Source organism: Chroicocephalus ridibundus, chromosome 3 (assembly GCF_963924245.1).
Source record: "Chroicocephalus ridibundus chromosome 3, bChrRid1.1, whole genome shotgun sequence".
Lineage (NCBI taxonomy): Eukaryota > Metazoa > Chordata > Aves > Charadriiformes > Laridae > Chroicocephalus > Chroicocephalus ridibundus.
In genome coordinates, this window is record NC_086286.1 from 41,526,427 (window position 1) to 41,549,407 (window position 22,981).

The window sequence follows — 22,981 nt, forward strand, 5'->3', positions numbered from 1 at the left end:
CCTAAATTCAGTGAGGGCCCACAAGCCAAAACCAGGCGCTTACATCTACATCAGTACCCACCAGTTATAACGAAAGCAGAAACACCTTCACTGCACTGCTACGGGAATGACTGCGGAAGCTTTGTGACCTGCTGCCTTCTTCCCAACCCAAATTTTCCATTGACTCCCATGAGGGATTTGCGTATTCCCAAGTCCAGCCCCGTCTTCTCCACAGTGTTGTCCTAAATCCCAAAGCCGAGACGAGCTGAATAAGTGAATGCATCTAAGGTCTCTTCTTGTTCCTGTCTCTAGTGAGGGACTGGCGGGTGCTGTTGAAACCCAACTGCTTGCTCTCCTGTTTGGATCTCAACAGGTCCCATTTTAGAAACATCCTCAATTTTAGAAACATCCTGCTGAAGAAACAGCACGTTTAGCAGCTATAAAAACGACAGCATCTTTAAAATCCACCTTGTGAGAAACCGGTTTTCTCCTTCATTCCTGCCCAGGATTCTTTAATTCTGGACAATATTTTCGCCAGAAAATTTGGTCTTCGACGCACATTTCCTGCTTTAGCTTGTTTTCTTACTGGAGTTAATGGCTTTGGTCTTGAGACTGGAAAGCAAGAGGGGGAAAATTTCAGCCTGGTGTCATCCAAGTGACAGGGAATTCTCCCCTCTATTTCCCCCCGCTACAAGTTACCTTCTCTTGAGGCCAGTGCAGGCAAATGGTAAAGCTTGGCTCTCTCTACGGCCAGCTGCCTTTCAATTCGTGGAAGGATCTTGCCATATTGGGCTAATAGAGAATTTCTGGCAACTGCTCTGTCGGTCAAGCGATGATCGCCGTCGTTCTGATGAAGGAAAAGCGGAAAGCAAAAGCTTAACTAATTACAAGAAGTTCCTTGCACAGACCTCTCCGTGCTGTTTCGCATTAGTGAGCAGATTTCCTCTACGGGTGTGGGAAAACACCTCCACTGCACAGAACAGCGGCAAGTTCTACCCATCCGCACACACCGATTTCACCTGGTACTTTTAGCAAAGTGGAAGGAAGACTGGAATAGCAACAGAGCCTACAACTTGAAGTTAAAACAATGCTGGCACTCTGCAGAACCTTCTTCTGATACGCCTGTTATCACCTGCAATTTTCTGATATCACCTGCAATTTGCAAACGACTTACTACATAGCAGGCTTTCCCTTGTTCTTCCTGAAACGCCAGTGCCCTGAATATACGGGACAACTGGAAATTACCCTGGACAACATGATGTGAAGATTAAAACAAGCAAGAAAAAGCGACCTACGCACACCACCTGGCCGCATGACAGTTTTCAAATGCAGGACCTACGACTTCCAAACCACCTTAGAAGTTTGAGTCACTGGAAAACTATGATTCCAGAAAACAGCAAACGCGTCACAAATCCAGAACACAAGTTCACGCTTACCATAAGATTGACATTCATGGATTGATTCAGCTCTAGTGCTGCAATGTAGCTGGCACGCTGCAGATGGTAGACTAAAAGGAATTCTTGATTCTGAACACCAGCACTGGTCCTTAAAAACTTCTCCAAACACTCCTATGAGAAAAAAAAAATCATTCCAAAAATCTGTTATGGCTCTGCCTTTTCTCTTTTCAAAGAGACGATGAACATTTTTCCTTGCTCCCACTTACTTGTTCGGTGTCTGTGAAAGGCAGCTTCAGCAAGTCTTCCATCAGGCCCATCTCCCGGCACATTTCGTACATGTGTTTTAAGAGGTCTTCTAAGTTTGCCTGAGCGGCATGTTGGTGCAACAGACCCCAAGCCTCCACCATGCACCTGTAATTAATGTTTCACACGTAAAGGGATGTTAATAGCATAACCAAAGAGATGCCCCAAGAGTCTTGTACTCAAAGTTTAAAGGAAACTTAGGGGATGATGATTTCTATTCTTTGTTCTCCATTTTCACAAGATTTGCGTGACAAAATGGTGGGGTGTATTTCTTTACCTATTGGAGAGCAACACAGTGAGGAGAAGCTGCACTTCCCCGCTGCTTGCCGTGGGTGGCCTCATCAGCTGGATGTATCTGAGGGCTTGCCCATGCTCCCCTTGGCACAGGAGGGACTGAATAATTCTCTTGTGCTGCCATGACGCGGTTTTGATTGTAGCGGGATGAAAGAGCAGGGCCAGTGAATTCTGTACAAGTTAGAGATCGGGTTTTAAAATCATTTTCTAGATTATAGCTTTGTACTGCCATGTATCTCTAACTCAACTCTACCATACTTACTTCGTAATCATTGTGATCTAGAAGCCAAAAACCTTCAACAAGCTTAACAAGTCCCCAAGGCATGCCAAAGGCAGTTGCAAAGGAGTCGACTGAAGTCTCTGTCTCACTCGGAAAGGAACGCTTGATATCCAGCAGCAAGTAAATTGTCTGACATCAGGTATCTCATTAAGGCTAATCAGTTTGTAAGACCAAAACTTTATCACATTACCTTTAGAAAAACATAATGAAGTAAGAATATAAAAGTGGTAGGAAGCAGAAAATACATTCAAAACATTGGAGCATCCAACGCTCAATTATTACAGCAAATAAATTCCACAGCTGGGTTTTTCCCTCATGTCCAGCGTCTATAAAACAGTGTAAATTGTGGCATCCTTACAGTACAGCTCAGCTCCGAATGATTAAAACTGGATTTAAACCAGTATGCGGGTCACTCATTGGTAGCGTCATTTTCTCTTTCTGACGTCCGTTTTTAGGGACATCATCTAACGAGACAGCTCTGGGCTATAAGCGTTTCTAAGCCCCTTGCTCTCTAGGCTCCCCTCGCGGGTTAGGCAACAAACAGCAAAAGCAAGGCTGTGTATTTCAGCAGCTTAAAAATTAAGTTTCTGCCCCATGACTTTTCTCTTCTCCCTGTTGCTTATTCCGTGTGCCTGCACTTTCAACGGAACCAAAGCAAGCACCGTGAGCTGCGCTGCAAAACCCGTGATTTCAGCAAAAATCCGGTACTGGTAAACCACTCTTAGAAATCCTTTTGCTCTGAAACAGGATATTTTACCACATCATTCTAGTAAGAAGCAATTTGCTACAGATAGGAGGGTTTTAAAAAATTTAGAACGGTGTTTAAATTTGGAGAAAAACTAAGGGCTTTTGTTTTTATCTCCAGCATTTCTTACTAAACCTGTTTTCTCCTACCAGAGAAGTCTTTTGCAACAAAACATTTAAGAAAAAATCATCAAAAATCCACAGTACAAAGAAATAAAACAGCGCTTCTGTCTACAACTTAACGCTAAACTAAATGTTTTCACTTGCATCGTCTTTGAAGCATAAATGAAAAAATGTTACGAAACAGGTCGGCGACCAACACTGAAGAACATTTATGTGCATCCCCTGAAGGTGTAATAAAAATAACTAGAAAGGATACAATTGCGTGTTTGCAGTTTTCTTCAATGCTTTCTAGCAAATAGAGATCCAGCAGTGCCTGAAATGAAAAATTAACAGTTCTGAAAAAACGCCTGTCTTCCCTAAATCATTGGCTTTTGGGTGGGGTTTGGCGGGGAGGGCGGCCGTTTGTTGTTGTTCTCAGTGAACAGGACACTCACATGCAAACTGGCAGGCGGGTATTTCCCAGTTCCTCCTGCATCTCTCCACCACAGCTTCTCCACTTGGTCTCCTAACTGGGAAACCATTCCATCAACCATCAAGCAGTCCAAGTCCCATTTTCCTCTGGAACAAAAGGTAGCAAGGATTTGGACAGAGTTAAACACTAATTCCAGCCTCCCGGTGTAACGGCTTTCCTCCAGTCTTCTGCTGACTGCAGCCCTGCCCTTTCATCTCCCGATGGCACAAAGCAGAAAAAGGACACTAGAGGCTCTGCGCTTCGAAGGAACACACGAGCCTGTATGTAAGTTACTTGAGAAGTAAGCCAAGGAAGATGAACTTTGAAGTCAATACCTCCTACCCTGCAGCTTCCACCTTAACTCACCTTGCAGCCTCTTGGTCACAGTGCCATCGCCGAAGCTTGGTCAGCTCTTTATTCAGTTTTCAGTACAATTTCCAAAGAAAAACCTATTATCGGCTAATCCAAGGCATGCCGCCTATGTGCTAGGCAGCTAGTCCAGGAAAGAGAGCTGACGTTAGCAAGTGACTTCTATCCGACAGCCAGCAGAGTGCGAGGCGTGCCAACTCCATGTAACTCCAACCATCTTACGAAATCACACCACGTACTTGGGAGAAGGGGACTTAGGCCAATACAGTTATGACCCTCTATTACCAGTCAAGGACGGAGATGATTGTTTGTTAAAAAACACGCTTTCTTCTGCTTCCAAAACAATTGTTCTGTCAACACCCTGCTTTGCTGAACTGGAGGTGACTGATCCTGTCCTAATCACATGGCCTTTTTCAGTAGTCAGAAATTATACACATTAGCCAATGAATAAAGTAGACTCCCGAAAAATGATGATACCAACCAGTGGTACTAAGCAGAGGTAGATAGCACCGTTTTAACACAGGAAAGTAACCTCTCTGTTCAACAGAACACACGTGTCACTGAAGTCAAGAGTATTGCTGGCAGCGGCATTACGCATAGCCCATGCAACTGTTGAAATAAAAGCCATTCCCTTCCACTTCTGAATTTGCCGTGGAAGTGTTCTAGAGTCTTCCTCTAGCTCTTACCTTGATAAACGCTCAAGTTTCTGTCGCTGACCAGTATAGTAGCTCTCAATCAGAGGATAATTGTAGAAAGGTCTTGACAAACGCGTATCGTCATCTACAGGCAACAAAGTAGAAGCAAGTTAAAGCAGTCATATCACACTTGTAAACGAAAATTTTTGCCTAAAGAGACAGAAGATCGTACAAGCTAAGCATCAAGAAGCCTCCAACTCTGAAAGAAGCCAATCCTCTTTCTGCCTTTGCTAAAAGAACTCTGAGAGACAAGACTCAATTCCTTCTTGCCCCAAGTGCCGTTTCAAGGTTACAGTTCACGCAGCATTCACAACATGTAGGGTAAGCTGAAGTCCACTATAAAAAAAACCACCCAGTTCTCAAAGGGAATGGTTTTAAAACCATTGTTTAAAACAATTGTTTGTGAGACAATTAAGGCTGACAATGGAATTTCTAATCCATCCAACTAAAGAAGGATTTCCAAGGTGTACTTTCTCCTCAAGCAACTGATAGAAAGTTCAAAACATGCAGGTAATGCTCTCACTGTAAAAACAAGCATTCCGGTACTTGTTGTTTAATAGTACTTTGTTTAAAATCTCAAGTAGTTCAAGCTGTGGACACAAGCAGCGCCGTGACGTCAGGGGTCCATTGCTATTCCTAAAATCCACCCAGGAAAGAAACTGCCTGCCTCATTCTACGCCGTGTACTTGACAACCAGGCAAAATCTCAACTTCACCCACAGAACTTCAGCACACCCTGCCACTGAACCAGCACGACTTCTTCCTGACGAAACCGTTACAAAAACATGGCTAAGCATGCGTTCGTGGGAGTCACTCACTGGATGGTCGCCTTGCTACAAACGTATGACAGGTCACGCTTACCTAAACCCTCTGGAAGGAGACCGGATCGACAGAACCAGATGACCACTCGTGCATACAAAGAAATGAGGCCGGTTACCGCTTGCTTATTTGTCACGTCTGCAAAACCTGAAAAAAGGCAGGAGATGATTAGCGTTATGCAATTCTGTTCATTTTCACAAAACTCCCTTCATCCTACTAAACCAAAAGTATAAAAATAGCACATTACAAATCTTTGTCTTTGCGTTTTTCATGCTGTATCGCTTTCTTATTTGAAGAAAAAACCCACTATCACCACCAAAACAAAAAGCAACCCCTATAAAGAACTAAACTCACTAAAGGCTAAAATAAAAAAAAAAACAAAACCCCAAAGCCTGAACTACTAAATGCACGCAGGAATAAGACATCTGTTTCTCACGTAGCAGAGATTCTTCTGATAGCAAAGGGATATTCTTTTCTTTTCTCAATAGGCCAAGAACCATTTCTAAGAGAAAAAGCTGTAGAAACTCAAGTAACTTACTTTGCATGTTACTCGTTTACGCTTCCTTCGTATTGTTTAGCAATTTGCAACACGGTGTCTGCATGCAACTAGAACTTGCTAGCTAAGAACTCAAAGGAATAATTTTCAGCAATACCACATTCGGTTGCTGTAATTTCAGCCCAGTTGCCTACAAAGCTTCTCTCTGGATGTAGCCTCCCCCACCCCCTTGCATGAGCTCCACCATAAACTGTTGCCCTGAACTCCATGCGTGTTTTGTGGTGGTCCCAAGCGCTCAGCTTTAAGCCCCTTCTCCCAGCTAAATGTGACTGTCTTCCAATCCTCAAAAACAACAAAAGCCCATGTTGCCACAATTCCAAATCTTAATAAAACATACCAAAGATTTTGTAGCACTACTACAAACCTTTTCCAGTAAGCTCTTGTGCTTCTGTGAGAAAACAGTTTAAGACCGTGCTAAGGTTGCTCAAAAGCAACTGGCAGCGCTGGAGAGACCGTAATGTCTGGGGGTCAATGAAGTTGCAAGAGCCATCAAACAGCGGAACACCTTTTCAAGAATAAATATTAAATCGTTAGCCGACAGAGCAATTCCAGAGTTTCAAGGCGCACTTCAAGGACCGCGTGCAATATCCTATAGCGGCGTATTACTGAGGAAGCTCAATCAGAAAGAACGACTTTAGGTTTGCAGAATGACTACACTAGTACTCACAGATTTGGTCAAATTCTTCCTTTGTAGAGATCACTTGGTTCCATGTCCACTCAAGAACAAACCGTAAATTACCAGCAGACCTTGGCTGCTCTTTAAACAAAGAGAACAAAAAAGAAATGAATCAACAGGCTCCAACTCAAAGAGGTACCACGTAAAAAAACAACGTTCCAAGTATTACCTTCAGATATCCAATGTTTAATGCATCCAGTCAGAAGTCCCACAGAACCTGTCTGGACAGCAGCTGACAATACTGCTTCCAGCTGCTCCTCCTAAACGTAACAGACAAACTCAAATGAGAATCTTACCTACTTGCACCATGTGAACCATCAACAGTAAATGTTTCTTTCTAACTGTATACTCATTCAGACATCACAAAGTCAATCAGGACACAGGCCAGGAATGCCACGTCCTTTCTCTTAATTCCAGCCACAGGCTGGACTGCTCACTGCTCTGAGGAACACATTAACACACTTCTCCTCTGACATTTCAACTTACTGCAGCCTAATTCTAATCTTTCTTCGCGTGCCTCTGCATTACAGTCTTCACGTACTGAGTTCCGACTTACTACGTCCAGAAACATCCTCTGCTAATACGCGTTACACATCTGTGCAGATAAGTTTGCCATCAGGAACTCAGGAAGGGGACAGGACAAACACAACTGTGCAACGTTTGCATGGAAACAGTGAAGCTACGGCCAAGCAGCTTTCTAGACCATGAAGACATGAAGCAGTTCTGACACCCAAAACAGTACGTTGGAATTTTGTAACGTGACAGAAAAGAAGCGAAACATTTACATCCTAATGGTTTAAATGTTAGGCTCTTCAAATACTGTATTATAGTGTAGTGGTAATCCTTACAAGGATAAATCACGGGTATGCACAGACGCGCGATATTAAGTAGTAGCTTATCTCAGCTGGTGTTCTCGTACTTCTCTCAGGTGAGAGGACCCTTCGTAAGTTTTTACTTTGGTTTTTGGGATGGGATTTGGTTGGTTGGTTGGGTTTTTTTAAACACATTCAAAAGTATCTTTCCCCTCTAGGCAAAATCATGACATTCAAAGCGACTTCTACACATGTAGAACACACATGTGATATTGCCATCTTTTTCTGAAAACTGGTTTCAGACAAGGAAACACACCATTGGCCAGCTTGCCAAGAAATGTCTTTGAGCTACCACACTGTGCAGAAGCGTTCATGTCCTAACACACGTCCACAAATGTGGTGACGAATGCAGGAGACAGGAAGAGGAGGGCAGCGGGAAGGCTGCTCTCCCCTTCCTGCTGATCGCTCCAGGGAAAGGTTGGTGCATTGCAAATGGAAAACCTATGGCAGGGGGAGTGAAGTCACTGTGGTGGCATAAAGCACATAGAAGGTAGCGAGTGTCATGAGATAAAGGTGATTAAGGTGTTGCAGCTGCAAGAGGGCAGTCTCAGAGCAGCAAATTGGGCTACTGCAGCACAAGGCAGAGGCTACAGAGGTGAAGATCCGCCCGGAGAGGATGCAGAAAAGCCTACCGATGAAGGGAAAACGAGGGCAAGCCGTGAAGAAATTGCCAGGGAGAGCTGACAGCAGTAATCCTTTACCACAGCCCACTTCCTTGGAAGCAAATGATCACGTACAGTGACAGTGCAGCAAGCCGACGTCTGCAAGAGCTCGCATCCCAGTGAGACGCCCCCATCGTCGGCTACTGCACTGAACCACTGCTTTGAGAAACTGACAGGGATGGGGGTTACTCTGGGGGACACATGCGTTATGTTGGGCATGACCAGCACTGACTGCACGCTTCCTTGTGCGCATCTGTGTGTGGCACCGAATTAAGAGAGGGGTCTCTAAAGCCAGATCTCTTAGGGCTGTTCCCAGTCAAAGTCACTACTTTGGATCTAAGGATACGGTTACTTCTGCTAGCTCAGGTCAACACCTGTATTTCAAATTGGAGTATCGTGTCTTGTAGCCCCTCCAGCCCTGTCAGACCAGATGGATGTATTTCCCCCTTGATTCCCTCATAGGCACTCACCTGACTCAAACTGGATGGCTGGACATCAACTGGTCTTGGAGACAGCAAGCCAGCTACAAGACACCTATTGTAGCTCTCCTGAATGGCTTCCCATATTGAAGGACCAGATTTCTTCAAAAAATTCAAGGTCTGAAACATCAATCGAAAACCACAGATTAAGACAGCATTGTTATTCCGTCACTACGCTTCTGGATAACCTCTAAAAGGAAGAATCTAAATGTTCACTGACACCGTCAGACAGCCTGAACCACTAAGATGCTTTAGGTTAGCAATCTGCGTAATTAAGTCTTTTCTACCTTCTCTGTCTATACACAGGCCTTGCTCTTTCCCTCAACACTGACACAAAATACATTCTATATAAGCTAAGCTAACATGCAACTTCACGCTTTGGAAGATCCTTTCTATGCCTGTTCGTATGGAAGCCGATTCATGTTGGAAACATTTAGTGAGCTGAAACTTCACTCAAAATTATCTGTCACAATCTGTGCTGCGGCTCGGAAGTTATAATTTGGCCGAGTTTTGGGAGAAAACAAAATTTTCATTCCTCAAACAGTTATGTGATTTTTCATTTTCTCCATTCCCTCCTTTTTCAAGAGAATTGGGGATCAAAACTCTAACTCAAGACTATGCAGGCAGTTCGACTGAGGGGCAATAAAGAAGTAACACCTTTCCCCGCCTTCTGCAGTGGTTTTGTTCTTGCTCCTGGAGCAACGTTGCATTCCTTTCTAGACATTCAATCCCCGATCGTGCTTCAAGAGGAGACAATGCGCAGGAGCAGGCTGTCCCCATGTGCCAGAAGACAAGCCGTCGGGGAAAAAGGCCGGCCTGGCTAAACAGGGAGCTAGTGTTGCAACTTCGGGAAAAAAAGAGGACCTATGGCCTCTGGAAGGAAGGGCAGGCCACTCAAGACGACTACAAAGAGGTAGTTAAGCTATGTAGGGAAAAAATCAGGAGGGCCAAAGCCCAGCTGGAGCTAAACCTGGCTTCTGTTGTCAAGGACAACAAAAAAAGCTTCTATAAATATATTAGCAGTAGGAAGAGGACTAAGGATTATCTCTGTCCTCTAGTAGATGGGGCCGGCAACATAGTGACCAAGCATGAGGAAAAGGCTGAGGTACTTATTGAAGTCTTTGCCTCAGTCTTCAGCAGTAGGACCAGTTGTTCCCTGAGCACCCAGACCCCTGAACTAGAAGACAGGGATTGGGAGCAGAATGAAGCCCCTCTAATCCAAAGGGAAATGGTGAGGGACCTGCTTCAGCACCCGGAGGTGCACAAATCTATGGGGCCGGATGGGATCCACCCAAGGGTATTGAAAGAGCTGGCGGAGGTGCTCGCCAGGCCACTTGGTATCATTTATGAGCAGTCCTGTACAACCGGGGAGGTCCCAGCTGACTGGAGGTTAGCAAATGTGACACCCATCCACAAGAAGGGCCGGAAGGAGGATCCGGGGAACTACAGGCCAGTCAGTCTGACCTCGGTGCCTGGGAAGGTCATGGAACAGATCCTCCTCAGTGCCATTACACGGCACATGCAGGAGAACAGGGTGATCAGGCCCAGTCAGCATGGGTTTGTGAAGGGCAGGTCATGCCTATCAAACCTAATATCCTTCTATGATAAGGTGACCCACTTAGTGGATGAGGGAAAAGCTGTGGATGTTATCTACTTGGATTTTTGCAAAGCTTTTGATACTGTTTCCCACAGCATTCTCCTGGAGAAACTGGCTGCTCATGGCCTGGACAGGTGTACTCTTCGCTGGGTAAAAAACTGGCTGGATGGCCGTGCCCAGAGAGTGGTGGTAAATGGAGTTAAATCCAGTTGGTGTCCAGTCACAAGTGGTGTCCCCCAGGGTTCGGTGCTGGGGCCGTTTCTCTTTAATATCTTTATCAATGATCTGGATGAAGGGATTGAATGCACCCTCAGTAAGTTCGCAGATGACACTAAACTGGGCGGGCGTGTTGATCTGCTTGAGGGTAGGTTGGCTCTGCAGAGGGATCTGGACAGGCTGGACCGATGGGCTGAGACCAATGGTATGAGGTTCAACAAGGCCAAGTGCCGGGTCCTGCACTTGGGTCACAACAACCCCATGCAGCGCTACAGGATTGGGGCAGAATGGCTTGAACGCAGCTCGACAGAAAAGGACTTGGGAGTGTTGGTTGACAGCCGGCTGAATATGAGCCAGCACTGTGCCCAGGTGGCCAAGAAGGACAACAGCATCCTAGCCTGTATCAGGAATAGTGTGGTGAGCCGGACTAGGGAAGTGATCATCCCCCTGTACTCGGCACTGGTGAGGCCCCACCTCGAGTACTGCGTTCAGTTTTGGGCCCCTCGCTACAAGAGGGCCATTGAGGTGTTGGAGTGTGTCCAGAGAAGGGCTACAAAGCTGGTGAGGGCCCTGGAGGACAAACCTTATGAAGAACGACTGAGGGAGCTGGGGTTGTTTAGCCTGGAAAAGAGGAGGCTGAGGGGAGACCTTATCACCCTCTACAACTACCTGAAAGGAGGTTGTAGAGAGATGGGGGCTGACCTCTTCTCCCTGGTGACAAGTGATAGGACGAGGGGAAACGGGTTCAAGTTACGTCAGGGGAGGTTTAGATTAGATATTAGGAGACATTTTTTCACTGAAAGGGTTATTAAACATTGGAATAGGCTGCCCAGGGAGGTGGTGGATTCACCATCTCTGGAGGTGTTTAAAAAAAGGGTAGATGGGGCACTGAGGGACATGGTTTAGAAGTGGCTCTTGTCAGGGTAGGCTAAAGGTTGGACTCGATGATCTTAAAGGTCCCTTCCAACCTCAACAATTCTATGATTCTATGATTCTATGAACGGCAGTTGTACAGTCCCAAGAGGGGACCTAAAACATTACCATTTGCATACAGCTGGCGACAGGATACAATTGCAACTATGCGTGTGGACGGGCAGGATGAGCATGAAACGGTCCCTAACACGGAAAGCAGTGCAACAGAAAACTTAGAAAAGCTACATCTCCTGCCACTCGCAATAAAGATACAGTAAAAGATCACCTCCTTCTGGAAGCCGGTGCAAGTCATGTGAACGACTCCGGAGGTCAGCAAGCACGTACCATCTGCAGAAACAGGGAACGTTTGACAACCTTCCGTACTCTCACAGTTATGGCATGACCACTTTACATTTTTTACACACCGGTATCTAGAAACATATAACTGAGTGCTTTGAGCTTCAGTTCACAGTCATTTCAGGCTATAACCAGCACCACTTCACCGGCTACATTACAAAAGCACCAAAACTCAGCCGGCTGTCAGATATGTTTCACAATACTAAATACCTTGTCAGTACAACGTGATCAGAGTTGGGTTTGGGGGGGACTGGGTGTTTTTTTGGTTTGGGTTGGGTTTTGAATGACAAACAATGACTGAACAAGAGAACCAATGAATGGCATTTGACCTCATTTTAAGCTTATCACTCTCAAAAGCAGTGAAATACCTACCAAAGTTATAGTTGCCCGGATGAAAAAACCGCTCAGGTGGTGGATAAGAAGGAGGAACTCCCCGACTTAGACTCCGCTCATGGACCAGAATATCCAAAAGGAGCTTCGGAGAAGTCACGCTCACTACGGTATCCAGCGACCACAGTGCAAAATAGGGGCACTCATGAGGGAATTCTTCCGGCCTTAAAGAAAACAAGCGCGTAAGCTAAATGCCGACATTCAAATGAATTATTGGCAGGCATATGGAAAACTACTGAAGAAAAATCTACCTTAGCGAATCTGGCATTTGAGCAGAATACCAGCGATTAATGTCAAATACACCCAGGTAAGTAGATGGTTTTCCCTGACCGTACGTATTCACTTGCCAACTGAAGACTGAGACACTGGTGTCAGGAGACGTGACTGTAAAAGACAAGACGTTGTTTCTGACTTGTAGAAAATACGATAGATCCGATAGTTTTAAAACACCACTTTCTATTTTGGCTTCATTCTCTTCTGTCACTCGTGAAACACAACCCTTCCTAAGAGTGATTACAGTAATTACGGAATAGCAAACATCTCTGTGATAGGTTTCAGTCACACTGCCCCTTTTTCTTGTCCCCTCGTCCAGATCACTGGTCAAGATACTAAAGAGAAGTGGCCCCAGTGCAGTGCCCTGGGGAACAGCACTTGTGACGGGCTACCATCTGGATGCAGATGCGGACATCGGTTTGAAGAAGGGAAAAAATTCTGGTAACATTCCTAAGCAATGGAGAGTTTGAACTTCTTGTTCAAAGATGGCAGCTGGAGGAGTAAAACGACTGACCGTCATCATACAAACGGCCCCACCATACATCGCGATAGCATGTCAGCAAGCATAAAATAAAACCCACTTTTTCCCTTAAAGAAGTCCCACATAACTTAAGCATCCATTTTTTCTTCGTAAATAATCCCAACAATCTAGTCTATGCAGATAGGCAAGACTTTCAGACTGTGGGGACAGAACAGCATTCGTTGCTTAGGTTCCAAAAGCACTTCTTTTAAAATCACCAAACACGGACATCAGAACAAACCTTCATTTACGCTATCCTCTCCGTCAACGTCGCTGCGGAATTTTTCGACAGTCTGGCAGCTGATTAATTTAGTACTCATCTGGCCTCTCAAGGGAAAGACTCCACCCGTGAGATCTAAACTGAACTTTACGCCACGGTATTCCAAACCCTGGGGGAAAAAAATCAGAGAAGACAGCAAAGGTCATTCTAAGATAAAAACATACATTATGGCTAAATATGAAAGACAGTCTAACAGAATAGGCTTATTATACTGTGTATTTCGCATGAGCCTATTTCTGATGGTAAATAGAAACTACGCCTGACATGCAAGAGAATGCAGTGTCAAATCGTAACGGGTAAGTTTGGCTGTAAAGGCTTTGCACTTTTTCAAAATTTAGAATTTCCCTAACATTCTTCAGATCTAAACATGTTTTGCAGAATTCCTTGCGACATCCAAGAATGTTCTTTATAAAAATAAATATATCGCTACAAAGAGATCTCTAAAATGATGCAACACACATGCATGCAAAGCTCTTTGCTCCATGTCTTGATTGCAGAACTGATGAAGTTAGAGAAGCCCCAGCATTCGAGCAGCTAAAGCTGTCAAGAGGTATTTTCTATGGGCACACCACCAGAGTGACCGTGCACCCCTCTCTAGTTACTGTGAGAACTTCATACTGATTAGCAATCTTCTTTCAAGCCACGTAAGCTATGACAGCTCCTCCTCTCATCTTGTCAGAGACTAACGGGTGAAATACCCCTCAGCTCCTTCACCAAGCACAGCCAACAGCAAAAGGGAAAACCAGAAAGGACACGGGGTGCACGTGGCCAAGGCTTTTAGCATCACGAATTACTACACAGTAAACAAACTAATTTTGAGATACACAGAAACCCCGGCACGATTGTGTTGAACCTCTGATAGTGCCATTTTTTAAGTAAGCGTGAAGTGAAATACCGTCTTTCCAAATACAGCATTCATTCAAACTGTCTACCATACAACACATGAATGGGTGTACTGGGGACAAATAGCAGCTCTATAATTAAAAAAAAAAAAAAAAAGAGGGAAAAAGAAACCCAACCCACACAACCCATAAACTGATAACGCCACATTCTACCCAGGTTTCCTAAACTTGCAGAGCTCTGAAACGAACTGGCATGAGACCACACATTCCCGTATGATCTCATAGGATACATCTAATTCACCTAATCTGAGAAGAGGCGAGCTTTCTCTTAATGATTCCAGGAAGTGTTACAAATAAATATGAAGGTTGTCTAAAAAGAAAAATTAAATAATTAAAAAAAGTCTTTCATAACTAAAAAGAAAATGCTTCTGAAGCAAAGCAGTGCATTTTAAACTTTCCACGCCGGGCAAAGTCATTCTAAGGAACTCCATTGTATGGGAGATGTTAAGTAATGACTCCATTGACTAGCAAAACACAAAAACAAGTTTTCAAACGAGATGCACTGCTCAAACTCTGATATCAAAGTAGAGAGTGTATACTCTGCCCATCCGCAAGCATTGTGCAGAACGAGGGTAAAGATGCGCTCTACGATCGTGATTTGATGCACCAGATTTAGCAACTGCTGCGACAGTACAAAAAGGGTCTTTGGAAGCATTACTTAAACATACCTTTCTGTTTAATTACTTAAGCAGACTTAAACCAGCCTTGAAGGCAATGGAGACGAGAGTTTGACACGCATATAGAAAAACACAGTACCACATGTTCCATAAGTCCTATTTGTGACTCTTACCATGACACACAGTCAAAGAGGCACTGCTTCATAGCCTCAAACCTAATTCCTGGAACAAAAAGCACTGCTGTATTGAAAAAGTCTTTTGAGCTCCTATGAACTCTATCCAGTGAACAAGGATCAACAGTAGATTCCTCCTTCTTTACTCAAACTTGGCCTAGCAAACGGGAGACACTTAAATTTTCTACCCCTGAAGATGGACAAGAAACTTGACTCAGACAGCCATGCAGGCAGACAGTCATGTAGTACTAACCAATCTGTGACTACAAGGAAGTGTTCTGAGACTAAAAGTATCCGCTGTGGAGCACAGGTCCCGCACATCAACAAAGATAAGGAGATGGCATCCAGCACGCGATGAATCCCTGGAAGATCCTTCTACTTGGTCACCGTGATAGATAATGCATTTTAAAGAAACACCACCTTTTCCAAACACCTAACCTCTATCTATGCAAAAGCAACAGTGCCAAATGAGGAAGCACCTTTCCTACACATAAGCAAAACACTCAAAATCTAAATTAATCCAAAAAAATCAACAAAAACCAGAGTACCACGATACAAGAGTCACCCCTGTTTCGTTCCATAGCTATTGAGAATATGCAAGAGAAAGTACCAAATCAGGAGGAAAGACTTGCTCTGAACTAAGATTACTGTCCCATCAAAAAAGATTTTGGAAGACTTCCAGGCGTACAACTGAATGGAATTACACATCTAACAGATGCGCCTTGTCTCTGTTAGCTATCTGAGATGCAATGATACCTCACATCTGTATTTTAAACGCATCCTCTTGGAGCCAGATCTAACATTTAGGTACACTCTTCTGACCAAATTACATATTTTCCTGGCTTTAAGAGTAGATTGAATAGGTCACCCAGCCAAAAAGAAGAACGAGTTATCTTTACAGCTACTAAGTGTCAGGATCAACACTGAAGAGACACTGTAGGTGCATTTCATGTGAAAAGTCCGGCTGACAAAGCTCTAAGGGAAACCAAGAATATAAAACTGAAGATCAGCAAAGACTAGAGTATGACTGTATTTTAAGAAAGGGAGAGAGACAGAAGCTTATTCAAGTCCGAAGCTTGGTTAAACCAAGCGATTCAAGGCCCAATCTTCTCTTCCTACATGCCATTCATTTGGTATTTCAGAATAATTTTATTTGCAAAAGCCGCGTCCTCTTCAGGAATTTCATTTATACGGGCTCTTTGCAGATGAATCTAGCTGGAACACACGACACTGCAGTATAAAATGGTACGCCTTCTTTCCAAAAGGTATGGACAAAGGCCGTGCCCAAGAAGACTCAGCAAAACATGATTATTTTTTCAGCCAGCTCTGAAGGTTGATGGTAAATCTCACCCCTGTAACTCAACTGATACTCCCTTAGAGAAAATTACTATTGTCTGCTTTTCCCACGCATGCACCTCTTACCTCATACATGACTTGTCCTGAGGCCACGCGTTTTCTGTCACCAAACGCTAACTGCAGCAGGTGTAAACTCACCACATCGCCTTCGCTGAAAAAAGGATAAATTATGAAATTTGGTTACAAAGCTGCTTTATAGTCCTCACTGTCGTGTTAGTAGACCTAAATGTTTTCTTAATAGCATGCTCCTGCTGAAAAGAACACCACCTCTTCCCAAAACATGATCATCGGCCACATTTAGCCACTGAAACATGAAGGAGGGCGTTTTGACACTAACAGCTTCAGGCTGCACTGGCTCACCAAGGCTCCACAGACTGCTGACGCTGGCACAAGGCCATCGGCAATACTGTCACCGCCGCCTTTAGGGGCGGCAGGCTGTTGTGTGGGCACGTCTGGTGTTCTAGATCTGCAGCCTCAACTGCTCCTAGTGGTATTTTAATACCACGGTGTGACTATCAAACAAATGATGAAGCGGTCATCGAGGAACAAAAGCAAACCATTTGGGAATGCGAGCAGAAGAATATGGCCACTGTTGCTTTGCATTCCGACAGAAGGCAGGAACTAGTAGGTCCCTCTTCACGTCTGGTAAATCCTGTAAAAATTGCATTCTAAGTTTAACACCTTCCGTACCGGAAAGAATCGCAGACACACAACAAATACACATGTTCAACTGTATGGGAACAAATATCCTTAAAAAAAAAAAGAATTAATTCAGTGGCTGATAGTTAAAGTTTTTATTCACCTTTCCTGCGTAGACTGAACAGCCCACAAGTAGCAACAATTGCGAGGATCATTCTCCGGCTCTTGAAAAGTGACAGCATAGACAGGAATCCTCCCTCCTTCAAGCTGAGAGTGGTGCCTACAGGTTTAGGGGAAAAAAAAAGCAAAACGAAAAAGAAAAAAAAAGGTGAGCCTAGTGGCCCAAACACAGGTAGTTTCTCGTTTCTTGGACTACGTCAAGCATTGTTCTTCCTGACTTCTGAACCTTACTTGTACCTCCACACTCTACTCTTGCCACCTAATTATTCCTCCACTGTCTATTTATGCATCCAACAGCTTCTGGGGAGTCAGTGCAGATCTGCTGAAGGGAATCCCAACCAGAAGTTAGCCAAATATTTCAGGTGAGATTGCTCTTTCGGCCAAAGCTGACATGCAGGAAAGAATACATTTTTCAGGCACAGGTCAGCTATTGAGTTTTCATGTCTCACTAGTTTCACCCTGGACACTTTAGAGAATATCGGCACCAAAATCACATCACTGACATACTTCAGCCTTTCAATGGATGCCCCAGTTGCAGTAACCGGTTCTGAAAACCCCAGGAAGCATGCTTCCCACAATTCCTCAATCCACAGGCACAATAAGGAAAACAATCCTAGTCCACTGGGGAGAAGGCGGACCACTTGATCCAGGTATGACTGAAAAGTTATGTCAGAAGAGGATTTCTGAACGTGCCAAGATTATACTCATACTCATTTCACTCCCTGAAAAAGTTCTCTTTACATCCACATACTTCCTTAAGCAACAAATCGAGAGCCCCACACCTCCAGGCATGGCCAAGTGTAAAGGCCTACTTACTCTCTCTTCAAAGTTTTCATATTCCAGAGCGACAGGTAGCCGTCTGAGAAACCCACAACGAGCTGGTTGCTTCTGCTTATGTAGCACAGGGCTGATACTGCTGTTCCGGAAGCATTTTGTAGTTGAAAACAGAGACGTCTCCCTTCGCTGGTCACAGTTTCTCTTCTTTGTGCAACTTCAGCAGGATTTTTAGTGACAACTTCTAGATCTACACACACAAAACCAAGCAATAAATGAATACGTTATGCCATTTAGGCTGCATTTTAGGCACTGACGTGACAACCCCTATCATCTAATGCTACCGTGCCAGGCAAAATAGCCATTTACGCAACACTTTTTTTTGCCATTTCCATTACGTATGTCTTCAAAGAACATAAGAACTCTCGGATCAGACAAGTATTCTCACTCACGTTTGAAAGCTGCGTAAAAGCGTAACCTTAATAACTAAGCCAAATTCTTCCTGGACTCTGAAAAGCAGGAGTTTGGGCCTCGTGATGAAATTTGAAGTGGCACCTCGTGTTTGAAGTGGCACCAATTGCTGAAGCTGCTGTTGTAATAGCCAAAACGGTGTATGCAATCTGAGTACACCTATTCGAGATTTCATTCATCCAAATGCATGGGTGTTGGTAAGTGGGGTTTATTTTAAAAAACAAGCCCAAAATTTGCCCCAAGTCAATTAACACAAGCAGAAGAGCATTCCCGGGAAACAGGGCTCCTCCAACACAACTTCCTACCAGGCGGCCGCACCGGCTCACGTGGCAAAATTCCTACACCTCTCTGGCAAGAATCATAGTGGCACAGGGATCTTGGTGGGAGGGGGCATTTACAACACTGCGAGGAGCAGTCAGACGCTCCCAGGTTTAATCAGGTCGGGACTATACGATGTCAAACTGCCACCTGTAACCAGTCGTCAGAAATGTCTGACACAAGGGTCTTCAAAGTGGGATGCATACTGTTTCGTTAGAAGACAGAAGTTTTCTTGCGTTTAAATTCATGTGGAAAAACTGCAGGCTTACCCAATGCTTCGATATCATTCTGAGTGCAGGAGCAATCATCCAAACTAAGGTCAACCAGAAGCAGATGGCCAGCATCTGTAGCCACTGCTGCCACCCCAAAGAGCCATCGCAGACTCTGATGGAGGTGCTGAGTGCTCACGCTGGGTCCTCCGTGATTCGCTATGGGTTCTATAGCGGTTACCTACAGGAAAACTACAAGTTACTATTTGAGCTCTTTGACAAGCTCAATAGAGAAAGTAAATACAGGAGCATCAAAGCATTGTTTGCCATTAGATCAAGAAAAGAGACAAAGACAAAAAAGCCCCGTACAAAAACCTGTTACTGCCTTCCATTTACTAGATTTCCTGCGGGTAAGTGACTTAACTTCAACTTACATGGGGCATTCTATTAGTACAGCTTAGCAATTTCCATTTCCTACTTCGCAGTAATTAACTGGAGGAAAACACAGAAAATCAGTTATACGCAAGAAACTTTATCGTATTCAAGGGGCTTAAGACAGACAAACACAACTACATCGAGGTCTCCCACCGCTCACAGCCCACCAGCACCGCGATACAGTCTATGCCTTCTTTGACAAACAGGCGTTAGGATAAATCAGGGCTCGAGAGTCAGACGAGGCAGCGGCCAAGTTGCATGGGAGACACACCATTTCCATGGGAGCGAAACGTATTTAGAAAGCGTTGAAGGGAGAGACCAGCTTAGTAAAATTCACACTAGTCCGCATTTAGAAGAAAAGTAACAACCACATAAAGGAAAAGAAGCTTTAAATGCACACCAGCGCTTTCACGAATGTTGAGAAAAATGTTAAAAGCCAGCCTAAAGCAGCAGCTTCTCAGATAAAAAGGTGACTCCACCTAAAGGAGGAAGCGCACACTGCTCTCTCACGTGCCCAGCAGTCTGCACGCAACTGTCTCACAAGGCGAAGACAGACCTTTCAGCACACGTTGCAGCACATCCCAGGACAACACTGACTGCTAGAGCAGAGACACGAGCACACAAAGACTCCTGCGCTAAAGCTGCACGTATTTCTCTCTCTCAGTCACCCCAATACGAATGCTTACTACTAGTCATCACACTGTAGCATTACAAACAAACAAAACTCCACCTGTATTCTAGCAAGTCAAACCAAAGCAGCTGATGGAAAGCTGGCTAAGAAGTTAGTTAGTTAGTTGTTGCAGATTCTAAGATGATAAAAATGAATCTTGATGTTCTATTGACTGCCACCGATTCTTGTTTACATTAAGATAATGAGGCTAGGGGACACACATCATTTGAGTTTCTGGGTTACAGAAGACAGAAAACATCAGCAACATTACACCAGTGTGTCCCATCTACACAAACACACTAGTCAGAGAGCAGAGATTCAAGGACTGCAGGCTGAAAGGTGACCTCCCAACAGCCTGTCAGATAACTCACTAGAGGCTCTTTTTTCCTCTCCTAAGTCAACAGAAAAATGTGTTCTCCTCAGCCTGCTTGCTAGGCTGAGATTCAAGGCAATGTGTCGAAGTCATTTACAGCACAACTATGGAATTCTGAGCCATTTTAAAGACGGTATTTCTGATGGAAATCAAGCAATTAGGGCCAAACAAAGGTCATTTTCAATGCCTTTTTGCGGAAGGAGAGAATCAGGTAACTCTGTGCTCTACAATAAAACCAGAAAACTTGTTTTACTCTCAGTAAACTCCAACAATAATGGCACATTAAGCCCAAGATTTTACAGCAACACCGTCTTGACTGGATACTCTCAAGTGACAGGATGTTAACGCGCGATAGAAAAAATACCTCCTACAAAGAGACGCTCCAAAGCTTGTCCTAAAACAGGCCTACGCAGCACCTAACAACATCAAAGCTTCGTTTCTCCAATTAAAAAGTACCTACCCTCCCGGGAAGAACAACTGCTTTAACCACTCTTGAGAGTCCAAGGTCGTACAGACAGAGAACACTTCCCTCTGCGTCTTCCAACCCAACCAGCAGTCCAGTTCTCTTCTCCCAGGAAAACTCCTTCACCACACGAACAGTGGGAGGCTGTTCATTGACTCCACTGAAACGGTACGCAGAGAGCCGCTCTCCTGTCACACAGTTCACCACCTCAAGGTGAGGACCACGTGCCAACCACGCCAGGCCGTTTCTCCCTGTGAGAGAAAAGAAAGAGGACTGAAGCAAATGTCCAACGGAAGACTGAAAACAGCTGAAAAAAAATCACAGTGCCTGCCCCTTTCCTTCAATAAACGTACCTAGCAGAGGAAGACCGACCTACCTCATTCTAGTCAATGATTCAAAATCACCCGTTGAAATCCCCAAGCAATCCCTCCTAAAATTAACCACCTTGTTATTTTGCATTTGTACTTGTCATTCCCGCACCGAAGAATCTGGGTTGTTTGCGATAAAGATGACAAGGTCCTGATCGACAGCCTTTATACCATATTCGCCTTGGTTTTGCTAGAAATGATCTAAACGCATATGGGAATACAAGTCTTGGAGCGTAGAGGAAGAATCGAAGGCATTTTGTTTCACTGAACTACTGCCAGCCCAAAGGAAGTATGAGCTCAATTCCTGCATTTACACTCAGGTAGATAGATTCCACCTGGTCTTAACAGAAGCCTAGACCTCCAGATAGGCACCCAGCTCTTCTGTCACATCACCTGGAAAGTCCACTTCAAAGTTTAACTATACTCACGTTTTAATATTAGCATTTGTCATCGCTGAAGCACCCTTTTTGTTCTCTCTCTCTAAACAGGATGCCTCTTAACAGCACCAACCTGACACAGCTGATACGATGACCTGAGGCTTCAGGTAGCCTCCAGGCAAGAACAGCTTTGTACCGAGACCAAATTTAAAGGAAAATGCTCACCTCCAGAAAACCTCCCGCACAGCACAGAGCCGAGGGTTCCCTCATCTTCCCCAAGTGCCTGAAGAGTCACCTCTGGAAACTGCAGCAGACTGCTCGTTACCTCAGCTGTTAGGTCTCGCATTCTTCGCTGTAAATACAGGAAAAAATTGCACAACTAGACTCACGTCAGCCAGAACTATTCTTGAGAGTGACAGAAGTTTCATCAGTATGCAGTGAAAAATCCCCTAGACATCACCTCTAGCTCTTTTCCTTGCAAATAATGGCACTCGGGAGACTTTTTGCTCTCCCGGCAGAGCAGAAGGAGAATCCTTTGCTTTTCTGATGCCTGTGAGATCACCAACAAAAAGTGACCCAGACGTATCCACAGAGAAATAACAGGAAAAAGCCCAATACACTGAGTTCAAGTCTACTCACACAGGTTCGGAAGATGGGAGCTGAGAAAAATCAGATTTTAAAAAGCTTCTCAGTAACAGGTACAACTTTCCATTTGTCCTTTCCCTTGATTTCGTACTTTACCCTTTGTTACTTATTGTCAGTTGTCTTCTAGCAGCCAAAATTACCATTGGCCTTCACCTTAGGTACTTATGACTTCCAAACTATTTCCAAAGAAAGGAGCGTACCACGAGTCACAGGCTGAGGATAGATTTTTGCATTAAAAAGCTCCAAGAAGAATAAACATGGAAAAATTACATGTTCAAGCAGAATCACATTCAGCCAAGTCAGGGTTCAGGGACGTCAGTTTTGACTGACGGTAGTACCTGAAAATCCGTTTCAAGGGCCAACAATGCAATGGGCTTACTGACGAAAAAGCTAAAAATATGGCCAGCCGCAGCTGAAGAGATGGTTTCACAAAACATGCTGACTTCCCTGCCACCAAAAGAGAGGACTTGCCGCCGCCTCCCATCTCTCCATCTGCTCCTTTGTTCTACTACCGTACTCCTGTGGCTCACCTCGCACTGCCTTAACAGTGCCTTAGAGCACTTTAGGAGCCAAGTTCACTCCCTGAGCAGGCAGGAAACTCACCCAGAAAAGCAGGTGGTGTTCCACCAGCTTCGAGAGCTCAACTGCCTTGCAGAGACAACCAGCAAGCATAAGAGGTGGCACAAGGAAGGAGGCAGGACCACGCATCGGGAAGAAGGAGAGGGAATTTGTCCATCTCCTTTTTGTGGCAGTCAGCCCGGGCTGCTA

The 22,981-nt window shown here is 44.5% G+C and overlaps 1 protein-coding gene across 1 annotated transcript; it reads right to left on the minus strand.

Moving 5' to 3' along the window:
• Positions 1-484: 484 nt before the first annotated feature.
• Positions 485-21,914, minus strand: LOC134513827 (protein ELYS-like; the record flags this gene model as incomplete). Its single annotated transcript, XM_063331000.1, has 24 exons — positions 21,794-21,914; positions 20,821-21,074; positions 18,943-19,123; positions 17,927-18,134; positions 17,094-17,210; positions 16,358-16,442; positions 13,205-13,352; positions 12,422-12,554; positions 12,153-12,334; positions 11,710-11,771; positions 8,690-8,818; positions 6,855-6,945; positions 6,677-6,766; positions 6,374-6,514; positions 5,496-5,600; positions 4,627-4,720; positions 3,555-3,678; positions 3,377-3,433; positions 2,236-2,382; positions 1,957-2,144; positions 1,643-1,787; positions 1,416-1,547; positions 679-826; positions 485-591 (listed from the first exon to the last, which is right to left on the minus strand). Coding segments are annotated over exons 1-24 (3,189 nt in total), but the record flags the coding sequence as incomplete, so codon positions are not given.
• Positions 21,915-22,981: the final 1,067 nt, after the last annotated feature.